The sequence below is a fragment of the Trachemys scripta genome, chromosome 2, assembly GCF_013100865.1.
Source record: "Trachemys scripta elegans isolate TJP31775 chromosome 2, CAS_Tse_1.0, whole genome shotgun sequence".
Taxonomy (NCBI): Eukaryota; Metazoa; Chordata; order Testudines; family Emydidae; genus Trachemys; species Trachemys scripta.
Window position 1 is genome coordinate 50,072,713 of NC_048299.1, and position 13,875 is coordinate 50,086,587.

The 13,875-nt window shown below is 41.9% G+C and overlaps 1 protein-coding gene across 1 annotated transcript in view; it reads left to right on the forward strand.

Annotated features, from left to right (window-relative positions):
* Positions 1 to 13,875, forward strand: part of PHF14 (PHD finger protein 14) — a gene marked incomplete in the record, with an annotated part of 270,722 nt that overhangs the window by 66,879 nt on the left and 189,968 nt on the right. The window contains 2 exon segments of the mRNA XM_034760532.1: positions 1,935 to 2,038; positions 3,126 to 3,257. Coding sequence (XP_034616423.1) covers positions 1,935 to 2,038; positions 3,126 to 3,257 — 236 coding nt within the window.

The following is a 13,875-nucleotide window of genomic DNA, read 5'->3' on the forward strand; positions in this document are numbered from 1 at the left end:
TTTCTCTCCCCCCCCCCCCCCCCCTTTTGCACCACACAGGTGCACATGATTTTCAGAGAATAGGTTTTGTTATTTTGTATCTGTCACGTTTGCATACTCTGGGGTTAATGATTTCTGATTGAAATATATCTAAAGCTCTGCAAGCAACCTACTGGGAACCTGTAGCTTAATTTTGTTGTTATAATAGCTATCTTGTTTGCAAAATTCTTTCATTTGCTGTAACTGATTGACCTGTCATTTGTGATGAAACTAAACCTGAAGCATGAGTTAATCCCACCGTATTCCCCTCCACCTTTTCTTTAGCAGTTGTAGGTTTCAAATACTGTAGAATGGTTCGTTGGGTTTGTATTGACTGTTTATGACCATTTTATAAACTGTACATCCCTAAAACCACACATCACTTTCAACAGTGTTTTTTAAATTATGCAGATAAAAAGATGTACCCTTTCTTAGAAATAGTGAGTATATTATATCAGTGATATGGGAACGTTTGATTATTTCTTCATGCTACCAATGACCATGTTGTCCATTGCAAGGAAGGAGGTATATTTCATGCTTCAGTATGCTCATAAATTCATTGAATTAAGAGAAAAGGTAAACAGATACATGGATCATGTTCATGAAACCCCATATATGTAATATGGCAATGTGTCATTTATCCATCAGAAGAGAACATGAAACTATTTCCAGTCATGTTTTTAAAGATTGAGAACACTTGTTCAGTACATGTGTTCTTTTTCACATGGAAAACTGTATCTGGCAGCATGTAGATGGCTGTGTTTCTGAAATAGTGAGTCATTTCATTGGTCTTTTATGTAATATCCCCCATACCCCCCTAAAAGGCTCACACCTGGCAGGCACACAAGGAAGACAGCAGTCTTTTTCAAGATGTAATGTATTGAACATTGACATGCCATACTAATTATAAAGGTGCTTTTGGGAATTGTGCAGAATAAATATTGTCAGTATTTTAAGAGGATGAGAATAAAAAGACATCACCTAATTAGGTCCTGTGTCACAGATTTTTGTGATGGCCTTTGGTACTTCTGTGTTTGTATTACTGTACTTAAAATGAAATTTACCCATGCTGTCTGCAGTAATGCTTATGGTTTAATCATATTGGTTACCCACACCAAGCTGGCTGCATTTTTTTTTTTTTTTTTGCCTACTTGTCTTGTACAGAAATATCTTTTAGAGAGTATCTCAAGTAGAACTTGGTCGGTCTGGAACAAGATTTTACCTTTTAAAAATAGTTTTAAAAATAGTTCACAAACGTATTTCCCAGTGCAAACATTAATGAATTAAAAAAAAAAATAGAAAGTAGAAGTAAAATTCATTTGCACAGCTTGCATGACACTTTTTTCCAGTTGGTTGAACAGATGCAGGCCCACAGGGCCGCCAAGAAATGACTTTGATAGATGGTTGCTGTCTGAGAAGCTTGCATACTGCAGATTAGTAGAAACCCGAAGAGAATCTCGTTTGCTTTGTGGAGAGTTTGGTCCAATAAGATAATTTTTCTAATTAACCTATGGAGCACCAGTATAACAGGGAGGCTGAGGAAAATAAACTGCTTCAATATTCTTTTGTTAAGGTGTAATGGGTTTTCTTTCTTTCTTTCTTTCTTTCTTTCTTTCTTTCCTAAAGGTTGCGGGGGAAAGTTAAAAGCCAGGACTTTAGTGTTTGCATTTTTTTGTTTTAGTTTTACATTGAAAAATGTGACTGTAATTCTGTGAAAAACAAAATTTGTTTTGAGACAAAATAAATACTGTAGTTGCTCTTTCCTGTAAAGTAGTTTAGAAAGCAGTTTTCCCCTCATAATAGTAATATCCTGAGGTTGACGAAATTTAACTGTCCGTGGAGTGGCAAATGGGAATGGTATACTTAGATTCTTCCCCAAAAAACTTATATAAACTACATTTCTTCAAATCCAATAGAAATTGAACATACCAGCAATTTTACGAGCACCCAAGGAGAGGAAACCAAGTAAAAAGGAAGGAGGAACACAAAAGACGTCTACGCTTCCAGCAGTACTCTATAGGCAAGTAATGCAGTCTTGGTAGACTAGGCATGATATAGTATGGAGAGTGTTGATAAATATTTATAATTGAAGTGTTTATTTACACAAAAATTGAAGAAAATGCCTCCCCCACATCTTACTTACTATTGGTTGCCATTAGAGTTATGTTTATCTCCAAGCTAAGAAGCTGAGTCATTTCTTTATTTTGGCACACACATTGGCAGGGCTTTCTCTGTTAATAGACAGCAGTGCTTTAAAAGAAAATGGCTTCTACATCTGAAATATCGGAATCGGTTGCATCTGTAATGTGGAAATTTTAAATCCATGCTATTGTCCTTTGAATTTAGTAGTCTATACTGTTGTGAGGATTTTGGTATGAACAATATTATGTATTCAGCAGTATAGTGTTAAAAATATTTGCCATTTGAGGATATTTACTCTTTAAGTTGATGGGTCAGCAAGCTGCTTTTGAACAGCTTTCTTTCTTTCTTTCTTTTCATTATGTGATTAATAAGTACAAAATTGATCTTTTTGAGACTACTAAACTAGAATGCCAATATTGGTACAGTAGGCCAATTTAAAAAGTGAACTCTGATTTATTCTGTGTTTGTACATTATCCAGCATGATGAGACTGCACTCCTGTCTTTCAATGTTATTGAAATAGATAAACGATTAATAGTAGTAATAATATTCTACTTAGCCAGCCAATAATATTCTTTGTCCCAGTGTGGTGATCTTCTCTCCCTCCCCCGCCCGCCCGCCCCCGCATGTATTGTGTTTTGCACTGGTGCTTGATGATATCCTGGGATATCCTGATTCGAGCATCAGAAGGGTAACTGCAGTTCTACAGTACTTGAATATGAAATTTAAAGAAAATGTTAGAAGATGAGATATCACCTAGTTTTAAAAGGTGCTTAGTCATAAACATTTTCAAAAGTAATCATGTAGCTAATTTTAAATGAATACTGTGAAAACTGTATGATGTCATTAATATATATTTGTGTACTTGCACTTTTTATTGTCACCAAGAAATATGGTACTGTATAGTATATGCTTTACCATCTCAAATGTAATTTTAATGCTTTATTTGGCTGCATTTATTCAAAGTTGTGGAATTTGTAAGAAGAACCATGATCAACACCTGCTCTTACTGTGTGATACCTGTAAACTACATTATCATCTCGGCTGTCTGGACCCTCCTCTTACAAGAATGCCAAGGAAGACTAAAAACAGTTATTGGTAAGTAAGAATATTGTTAGTTAGTTATCTTCTGCCATTTCCATGCACTCCAAGTAAAACTTAAATGTGAAAAGGGTTGTAAATTTTGAGTATTTAGGCATTGCCAAATACTGCTTAAACTAGACTATCTTGATTTCAAGTTTCTTTCCCTAGTCATTATTACTGTTAAAAATTAAGTTATGTAGTTAAGATCTGTCTTTATTCTGACTTTACTTTCATCACTTATGTTTTCATGGAAGGGTAGGGGAATTGGGTTATGCTCAATTACAATATTGACATTTCACTCAACTTATCAGGTGAGGCACTATAGGCTACGTCTCTGAAATATGAATTTTATTTATAGAGATTTGCTAAACTCATGCTCATTGAAGACAGTTCTTGATTGTTAATCTGTAATGTGTAAATAGATAATTCAAGCTAAATAATTCTCTGTTAAAATACAAATAAGTGTGATTAGATTACAAACTTAATGTAAAGTGCAGTTTAAGTACTTGTATTGGGGGCAGTGTGCATTGGAACATCTAGTTGAATTTGTGGGAAAAGTTATTTCTCAAATTAATCTAGTCTTTGATAATGTTTCATCACCTGGTCATAATCTTTGACAGCTTTTCTAAATTATGGAGTAACCTCTATTCAATATATACAGTTTTTGAGGTCAGTTTAATTTGAAATGTAGGAATATTTCAGTGGAGGAAGCAAAAAAGAATAATTTCACATCTTTAGAATAAATATAGGGAATTTTTTTTTTTTTGAAAAATTAGTGTTGTAGTAATAACGTCAAAAGAATCAGAATAGTGTTTTGATTAGAAAATGAATGGATTTCGATTTTCTTGAGTGATGTTTTATTATAACTATATATGTACATGGATCGATGCCTCCAAACACACATCGCTTAGCCCCTATGGGTATGTCTACAATGCAAAGAAAAACCTATAATAGCGCTGAGTCTGAGAGCTTGGGTCCGTTGATTCAGGCTTGTGGGGCTTGGGTATCAAGGTTAAAAATAGCAGTATAGCTGTTCCTGCGCAGGCGGGAGGCCAGGCTCTGAAACCCAGCAAGTGAGGTGGGCTTTGGAGGCCAGGCTCCAGCCCATGCTGAATGTCTATGCTGCTATTTTAACCCTGCAGCCTGAGTCCTGTGAGCCAGAGTCAACTGACGCAACATAAAATTAGTGTGTGTGTGTGTGTGTGTGTGTGTGTTTGTAAGCATTCTACATGTTGTAAAATGTTTTGAAAAATCTAATTATGAGAAAATGGTCTTTACTCATCTCTCTAGCAGAAAGGCTAATGTTACAACTTCCTCAAGGAAGGGCTTAGAACCTCCTAGCAGAGAGCCCTAATGCATCAAATTGGAATATGAAAATAACCATTTCTAAAAGTAGGTTTTTTTTAATAGTTCACTTGATGAAAATTGAGTTTCAACTTTTCCTTACCCTTCGTATATAGTTCTTTCTGATTTTTTTTCTAAAATAAACACTGGGTCTTCAGTAATTTAGTGTTTCTTGTTGGTGAGGTTTTTACCTCTCAGTTAAAATCCTGTTTTGACCATATAAATTAATTATTAAATAGAGATTTCCTTTAAAAGATGCAAAACTCAAAGAGGGTCCAACCACCATTTAAAAATTAATTCTTTTGAGCATTAGTTTAGGCTTGCTACTCTACTTGCTAGATCATTCCTGTGTAGTCCGTTGTACCTTCTTAAACTGTGGTTGACTTTGCAGAATGGATAATCTAAATAATTATATTTGATTGTTGTTGTTGCTGCCATAGCATATGTACAAGACATCTCTAGTTGTGATCTGCTTTTTAACCAAGTTGAAAAGGTCATTAAAAGCCATCAGTTCAGAAGGACATTAACTATACTTCTTAGTGGGTATTCAGGTAGAGTAGGTTAGGTAGATAGCAATGCTTTTATATTTCAAAGTGTCTTTGCTGTGAATTTCATGCTTCAGCTACACTGCTGATCACAAATTTAGCTTTCACTTTTAATTAGCTCAGGCATAGTCTAGAGGATAAGATTATAGTAGAGAAATTTAGGTGTATTGATTGTGTTCTTTTCATCTTTGGCTTTGCCTTGGTATACTCCGATTATTAGACACCGTATAAAACAGACCCCTGTTCTAAGTGCAAAGTTCAACAAAAGTTTTTCCCTGCTGTTTTTAATATATCTTTTGTTTAAAATGTTATTTCATTAACCCTTAAAATGATTTGGTCATATTGGATAAAATGTATATAATTTTATTACACAAGGACAGTATACACTTCACAAAGCAGCCAGTTGCGAACCGAGTGAGCTGTGAACAGAGGAGAAGCAAACAGAGGGAGTTTGCCTGGGAGTTCACCTGGTGAGGAGTTCCCACAGAACTTTTGCTTTTCAGGCTTCTGTGAGCAGTAAATACAACATCTGAAGAGTCTCTTAGAAGGAAGACAGTATGAACAGTGAGCGATCAGCTGTTGTGATCTACACGGGATGTGCCATGTTTGTCTATTTCCCAGAGGATAGAAGCGACTTCGTCCGTACGAAGTGCAAGCTGGTCTCCATATTGGAAGAGAAGGTTAAAGGACTAGAGACCCAAGTATCAACCCTGTGTTGCCTCAGAGAAAATGAAGACTTTCTGGACAGAAGTCAGCATTTGAAAATGCAGGCACATCATGCTGTAGAATCAGAGAGGGCAGTGCAGAACGTGGAAGAAAATTGGCAGCATGTGACCTCCAGAAGAAGAAAGAGGAGAACCCATGTACCCCCAATGCAGATAGAGGTAAAAAACGTTTTCAGGCTCTCTGCACGGGTACTAGGGCGGAGAATGGTTTGGAAGAGTCATCTGAGGGAAGGGATCAGAAGGAGACCCCATCAACTGGAAGGCCTGGGATGCATTGTTCTAGGGATGGGGGTTCCATGACCACCACTCCCAAGAGGAGGAGACGGGTGGTGGTGGTGGTGGTTGGCGACTCCCTCCTAAGGGGAACAGAATCATCCATCTGCTGTCCAGATCAGGAATCTCAAGAAGTGTGCTGCTTGCCTGGAGCTAGAATTCAGGATGTGACGGACTGTCTGCCAGACTGATCAAGCCCTAGGACCGCTATCCCTTCCTACTTCTCCGCGTGGGCACCAATGATACTACCAAGAATGACCTTGAGCAGGCCACTGCAGACTTATGTGGCTCTGGGAAGAAGGATAAAGGAGTTGGAGGTGCAAGTCTTGTTCTTGTCCATCCTCCCTATTGAAGGAAAAGGCCCAGGTAGGGACCCATCAAATTGTGGAAGTAAATACGTGGTTACGCAAGTGGCGTTGGAGAGAGGGCTTTGGCTCTTCGACCATAGGATGTTGTTCCAGGCAGAAGGATTGCTAGGAAGACATGGGATCCACCTAATGAAGAGAGGGAAGAGCATTTTGGCAGGCAGGCTTGCTAGCTAGTGAGGAGGGCTTTAAACTAGGTTCACTGGGGGACGGAGTCGTAAGCCCTGAGGTAAGTGGAGAAGTGGGATACCAGGGGGAAATACAAGGAGGGTGCAACAGGGTGATTCATACTGAGAAAGTAGGGCAATTGGCTAGTTATCTTAGGTGCCTGTCCATGAACGTAAGAAGCCTGGGAAACAAGCAGGAAGAATTGGAAGTCCTGGCACAGTCAAGGAACTATTATGTGATTGGAATAACAGAGACTTGATGGGATAACTCACGTGACTGGAGCACTGTCATGGATGGGTATAAACCAGGGGTCGGCAACCTTTCAGAAGTGGTGTGCTGAATCTTCACTTATTCACTTTAACTTAAGGTTTCGCGTGCCGGTAATACATTTTAACGTTTTTTTAGAAGGTCTCTCTCTCTCTCTAAGTCTATATTATATAATTAAACTATTGTTGTATGTAAAGTAAACGAGGTTTTCAAAATGTTTAAGAAGCTTCATTTAAAATTAAATTAAATTCTGATCTTATGCTACCAGCCTACTCAGCCCGCTGCCGGCCTGGGGTTCTGTTCACCTAGTTCAGCAGCGGGCTGAGTGGGGACTGCGGGACCCTGGCTGGCAAGGGGCCGGCAGCCGGGACTCCAGACTGGGGGTGTAGGTGGGAACATGGGGTGTGTGTGCAGGAGCTCCTGTTTGGTGCTCAGGGTGGGGATGTGGGCGGGTGCAAGAGCCAGGGCATGGGGTATGGGGGTCTCGGTATGTGTGGGGGGTGCAGGAGTCAGAATGGGGGCTGGAGGTGTGTGAGGGGATGCAGGGGTCAGGGCAGAGGGCTGGATGTGTTTGAGGGGGTTCAGGGGTCAGGGCAGAGGGCTGGGTGTGTGTGAGGAGGTTCAGGGGTCAGGGCAGAGGGCTGTGTGTGTGTGTAGGGGTGCAGGGGTCAGGAGAGAGGGCTGTGTGTGTGTGGGGGTTCAAGGGTCAGGGCAGAAGGCTGGGTGTGGGGGGGAGGGGAATTCAGGTGCTCGGTTCATGGGGGTGCTCACAGCAGGGGGCTGGAGGGGATATGCCCCATTCCCACCCCTTTCCCCAGGGCCCTGTGCCCACCTCTTCTCTGCCTCCTCCCCAGAGCAGCCAGCACGCTGCGGCTTGGCTCCGCTCCCCCTCCCCCGGGCGATCAGCTGATCAACAGCAGGGAGAGGGAAGGGGAGGGGCAGGAAAGCACAACGCTGGGGGAAGAAACGGAGGAGTGGGAAGCTTGGCTGCCAGCAAGACCAAGCTTCTGCCTCCTGGCCCCACAGGAGAGATTGGAGGGCGGGGGGGGGGAGCGGCGCTGAGTGGGGCCAGGACCCTGGCAGGCAGCAGCATGCCATCAAAACTTGGCTCGCGTGGGTTGCCAACCATTGGTATAACCTGTTCAAGATGGACAGGTGGGGGAGAAAATATGGAGGAGTTGCACTGTATGTAAAGGAGCAGTATGGTTGCTTAGCACTCCGGTATGAAACTGGAGAAAAGCCTGTTGAGAGTTAGGTTTAGAGGCGAGAGCAACAAGAGTGGTGTCATGGTGAGCGTCTGCTATAGACCACCAGACCAGGAGGATGAGGTAGACGAGGCTTTCTTCAGACAACTAACAGAAGTTTCCAGATCACAGGCCCTGGTTCTCATGGGGGACTTCAATCACCCTAACATCTGCTGGGAGAGCAATACAGCAGTGCACAGACAATCCAGGAATTTTTTGAAGAATGTTGGGGACAACTTCCTGGTGCAAGTGCTGGAGGAACCAACTAGGGGCCATGCTCCTCTTGACCTGCTGCTCACAAACAGGGAAGAATTGGTAGGGGAAGTAGAAGTGGGTGGCAACCTGGCCAGCAGTCATCATGAGATGGTTGAGTTCAGGATCCTGACAAAAGGAAGAAAGGAGAGCAGCAGAATACGGATCCCAGACTTCAGAAAAGCAGACTTTAACTTCCTCAGGGAACTGATGGGCAGGATCCCCTGGGAGGCTAATATGAGGGGGGAAGGAGTCCAGGAGATCTGGCTGTATTTTAAAAAAGCCTTATTGAGGGTGCAGGAACAAAGCATCCCGATGTGCAGAAAGAATAGCAAATACGGCAGGCGACCATCTTGGCTTAACAGAGAAATCTTTGATGAACTTAAACACAAAAAGGAAGCTTACAAGAAGTGGAAACTTGGACAGATGACTAGGAAGGAGTATAAAAATATTGCTCGAGCATGCAGGGATGTAATCAGGAAGGCCAAGGCGCAATTGGAGTTGCAGCTAGCAAGGGATGTGAAGGCTAACAAGAAGGGTTTCTACAGGTATGTTAGCAACAAGAAGAAGGTGAGGGAAAGTGTGGGACCCTTACTGAATGGGGCAGGCAACCTAATGACAGATGATGTGGAAAAAGCGGAAGTATTCAATGCTTTTTTTGCCTCGGTCTTCAAGGTCAGCTCCCAGACTGCTGCACTGGGGGCAGCACAGTATAGGGAGGAGGTAAGCAGCCCTCAGTGGTGAAAGAACAGGTTAAGGACTATTTAGAAAAGCTGGATGTGCACAAGTCCATGGCGCCGGGTGCAGTGCATCTGAGGGTGCTGAGGGAGTTGGCTGATGTGATTGCAGAGCCATTGAAAACTTGTGGCAATTGGGGGAGGTCCCGGACGATTGGAAAAAGGCAATTATAGTGCCCATCTTTAAAAAAGGGAAGAAGGAGAATCCAAGGAATTACAGACCAGTCAGCCTCACCTCAGTCCCCGGAAAAATCATGGAGCAGGTCCTCAAGGAATCCATTTTGAAGCACTCTGAGGAGAGGAAGGTGATCAGGAACAGTCAACATGGATTCCCCAAGGTCAAGTCATGCCTGACCAACCTGATTGCCTTCTATGATGAGATAATTGGCTCTGTGGATATGGGGAAAGCGGTGGACGTGATATATCTTGACTTTAGCAAAGCTTTTGATATGGTCTCTCACAGTATTCTTGTCAGCAAGTTAAAGAAATATGGATTGGATGAATGGACTGTAAGGTGGATAGAAAGCTGGCTAGATCGTTGGGCTCAACAGGTAGTGATCGAGGCTTGATGTCTAGTTGGCAGCTGATATCAAGCAGAGTGCCTAGAGGGTCTATCTTGGGGCCGGTTTTATTCAACATCTTCCTTAATGATCTGGATGATGGGATGGATTGCCCCCTCAGCAAGTTCGCGGATGACATTAAGCTTGGGGGAGAGGTAGATACGCTGGAAGGTAGGGATAGGGTCCAGAGTGACCTACACAGATTGGAGGATTGGGCCAAAAGAAATTTGATGATGTTCAACAAAGACAAGTGCAGAGTCCTGCACTTAGGATGGAAGAATCCCATGCACTGCTACAGGCTCGGGACCAACTGGCTAAGTGGCAGTTCTACAGAAAAGGACCTGGGGATTACAGTGGATGAGAAACTTGGTATGAGTCAACAGTGTACCCTTTTTGCCAAGAAGGCTAACAGTATATTGGGTTGCATAAGTGGGAGCATTTCCAGCAGATTGAGGGTAGTGATTATTCCCCTCTATTTGACATCGGTGAGGCCACATCTGGAGTATTGCGTCCAGTTTTGGGCCCCCCACTACAGAAAGAATGTGGATAAATTGGAGAGAGTCCAGCAGTGGGTAACTAAAATGATTAGGGGGCTGGGGCACATGAAGGAGAGGTTGAGGGAACTGGGCTTATTTAGTCTGCAGAAGAGAAGAGTGAGGGGGGATTTGATAGCAGCCTTCAACTACCTGAAGGGATGTTCCAAAGAGGAAGGAGCTAGACTGTTCTCAGTGGTATCAGATGACAGAACAAGGAGCAATGGTCTCAAGTTGCAGTGGGGAAGGTCTAGGTTGGGTAATAGGAAAAACTATTTCACTAGGAGGGTGGTGAAGCACTGGAATTGAGAGGTAGTGGAATCTCCCTTCTCAGAAGTTTTTAAGGCCAGCTGGACAAAGCCCTGACTGGGATGATTTAGCTGGGGTTGGTCCTGACTTGAGCAGGGGGTTGGACTAGATGACATCTTGAGGTCTCTTCCAACTCTAATATTCTATGATTCGATGATTCTATACTTTTTGACTATTCATATGGGATTTTGTATAAAGTCGTACAAAATTAAGTGAAGAAATATGAATTGCAGGAAGTTTTCTAGAATGTTAGATCTGTGACAAATCAGTTCATTGAGGTGAAATACCGTGGCAGAATTTTAAAAGATTCGATAACATTATTACCACTTATCTGTGGCCAAAAATATGTTCTCTTCCTGAATGGGTAAATTCCATAGAGCTGAATTTGGTGACTTTCAATAGTCTAATCTCTTCAGAAATCTGGCAGGTCCATTGCACAAGGCTAATAAGAAACAAACACCAAGATGTTTTAGAGCTATGGAGATGGGCTCTAGTTTCCATGCACTGAAACTCTCTTTTCTCTCAATTTCTTCTCTGTCCTCCTCTCCACCTCCAGGGATGGAGATTCCAGCGTTTAAATAAAAACAGTACTGATCTTTGAGTATGGGGGAACAGCATTTCTCCTACCCCAGTTGTCAAGAAGTGTGTTTGTAGACAGTAAGGGGGTCCTTATGCTCCTAGATCAGGAGTGTACTGAGTCTGCTTTCTTCATCAGAAATGATAGGAGGGGCTCCGTTTTCCCCTGTGTGTTAGCAAATAACTGGACAAAAGTAGAGGACATTTTGAGTAAGTGGGAGCTCCCTAAATCACACCAATAACAATTATTTGGTGGTGGTGGGGGGGGGGGAGATGGAGAAACACTTATGCTCAACAGGCCCCTCTCCCCTTAGGTCCAACCTGGCTTCTTTGAGACATTTCTTTCCTGAGTGACTGACAAGTCCTACCATGGCTTCCTAATGCTTGCTGAGGAAGGGGTTTCACCTTTTCTCGTATAAAAAAACATTCAGTGAAATTGAAAAAGCATCAGCTTTAGAAATAATAAAAGGAAGTACTTCTTCATACAAAGTGCAATTTTTTAGTCTTTGAAACTCATTGCCAAAAGATATTATGAGGCCAAGAGTGTACCAGCATTGAAATAAATAGACTGGACATTTTATATGGATAATAAGAACATCTAGGGTAAAATAGGATTAAAAACAAAAAGTCAATAATTTAGGAAAGACTATAAACTCACATACATAAGTGTGTAAGCCAGACTCAAACTAATGGGGGCTAGGAAGATACTTTGAGAGGGTGGATTATTCCATAACTGCCTACTTTGGGATTTCTTGCAACTTCCTGTGCATCTGCTACTAGTCTTCATTGGAGTCTTTGTCCATGAGCATCAGTGGAAGTGATTTTGTGGATTGGATGGAGCCCTTAGCTTACATTTTCACAAAGGTTAAAAATGGTTTAAAAAAGTTTAAATAAGTGTGTGTGTGTGTGTGTGTGTGTGTGTGTAATAACACAGCAAAAACTCAATATGGGGGACCCACTGTCCTCTCCGATTAAAGGAATGCCTTCAGTGAATTTGTCCCCTGTAGATTCCACACATGGTGTTAATGCTCTCTGTATACATATCTTTCTTTCCCCGCTTCTGCATATAGGGACCTCTACATAGTCCAGCATGAGAGACCACTTTTACTTCTAATAAATTAAAATGTCATCCATATAAACATCCTCTTTCTTTAAGCCTTTCAAAATGTCACTAATTTTTCTTTGTAAGATTTCTAGGAGGCTTGTGATACCAAATGAGGAGTTGTTAAAGGGGAATACTCTATATCCTAGTCAAAAGGATGGAATAGAAGTTGATAAAGTACTGGTAGGCACTGAAGAGAAACACTCAAGTGAAAAATAATTTAATTACATTTAATTATATCACATGAAGGCGGACAACTAAATATTAGCAAAATTTTATAAGGTCCTGTATATAAATATTAAAAGTCTCAATACTAAGATGGGTGAACTTGAATTCCTTGTATTAAATGAGGATGTTGATATAATAGGCATCACAGAAACTTGGTGGAACAATGATAATCAGCGGGACATGATAATACCAAGATGTGACATACTCAGGTACAATCCAGACTAATGAGTAACTGTGTCCAGGGCTTTGGAGCTGTGCTCCAGCTCCAGGCAAAAACCTGCAGCTCCACTGCTCTGGAGCTGCTCCGCGCTCCAGCTCTGGGCTCTGTTCCAAAACCCTGGCTGTGTCAACCCCGACCCTGTGACCCGGGGGGCCCTTAAAAATGCATAGCTCAGTGGTTTGAGCATTGGCCAGCTAAACCCAGGGTTGTGAGTTCAATCCTTGAGGGGGCCACTTAGGGATCTGGGGCAAAATCAGTACTTGGTCCTGCTAGTGAAGGCAGGGTGCTAGACTCGATGACCTTTCAAGGTCCCTTCCAGCTCTAGGAGATAAGATATCTCCATTAATTATTATTATTATATTATACCCTCCTGCCTAGACTGCTCACAGCCTCCAGCATGTAAGGCGCTCCTAGTTATGTCTGTATTTGTGCTTCAGCCAGCCAGCCACAACTCGGCTCTTACTAGCCTTAGTTATGCTGCCGGTGTCCCCAACACACACCCAGTCCCAAATTTCCCCCTAGAAACGTATATCCTGTACTGCCCCACCCTCTCCTGGACAGTACAATTATATTCAGCCTATATTCTTGTAATGGAGTAATATGCACACAACTTGTTACCAAATGGAGTTACCCAGACACTGGATTAGATAAGACAATAAAATAAGTTTATTAACTACAAAGATCTAGATTTGAAGTGAGTACAAGTAATGAGGCATAAAAGTCAGAAATAGTTACAAGAAAAATAAAGATAAAACATTTACTGGTGTCTAACTTAACAAACTACATTAGCTTCAAAGCAAAGTGTTCTCATCACGTGCTTTCAGCAGTCTTACTGACCAGACTCTAGGTCAGGACCACTTCCCCAGAGTTCAATGGCTGCTTCCTTTGTCTCTTCAGATGCAGTGAATGCAATGGACAGAAAGAGAGAGAGGGGTGCCTTGCGGTGTTTGTCCCTCCTTTTTATAATTTCAGTCTCCCTCTTGAAAAATATTTCCAGCAGAAAACCAGGAGCCAAGGAGGCTGTGTGAAAGGATATTCTGTTTTTTCAACCGTTTGAATTTTGTTTATCTTCCCTTCCTGTTTGATGACTCTGTTTACTGCTTAAATGCAAATTAAGGCAAGCACACATTCCTTTGTTAAGCACAGACCTGACTGACAACTTCTGTCTAGACAGGGTTGTGGGGT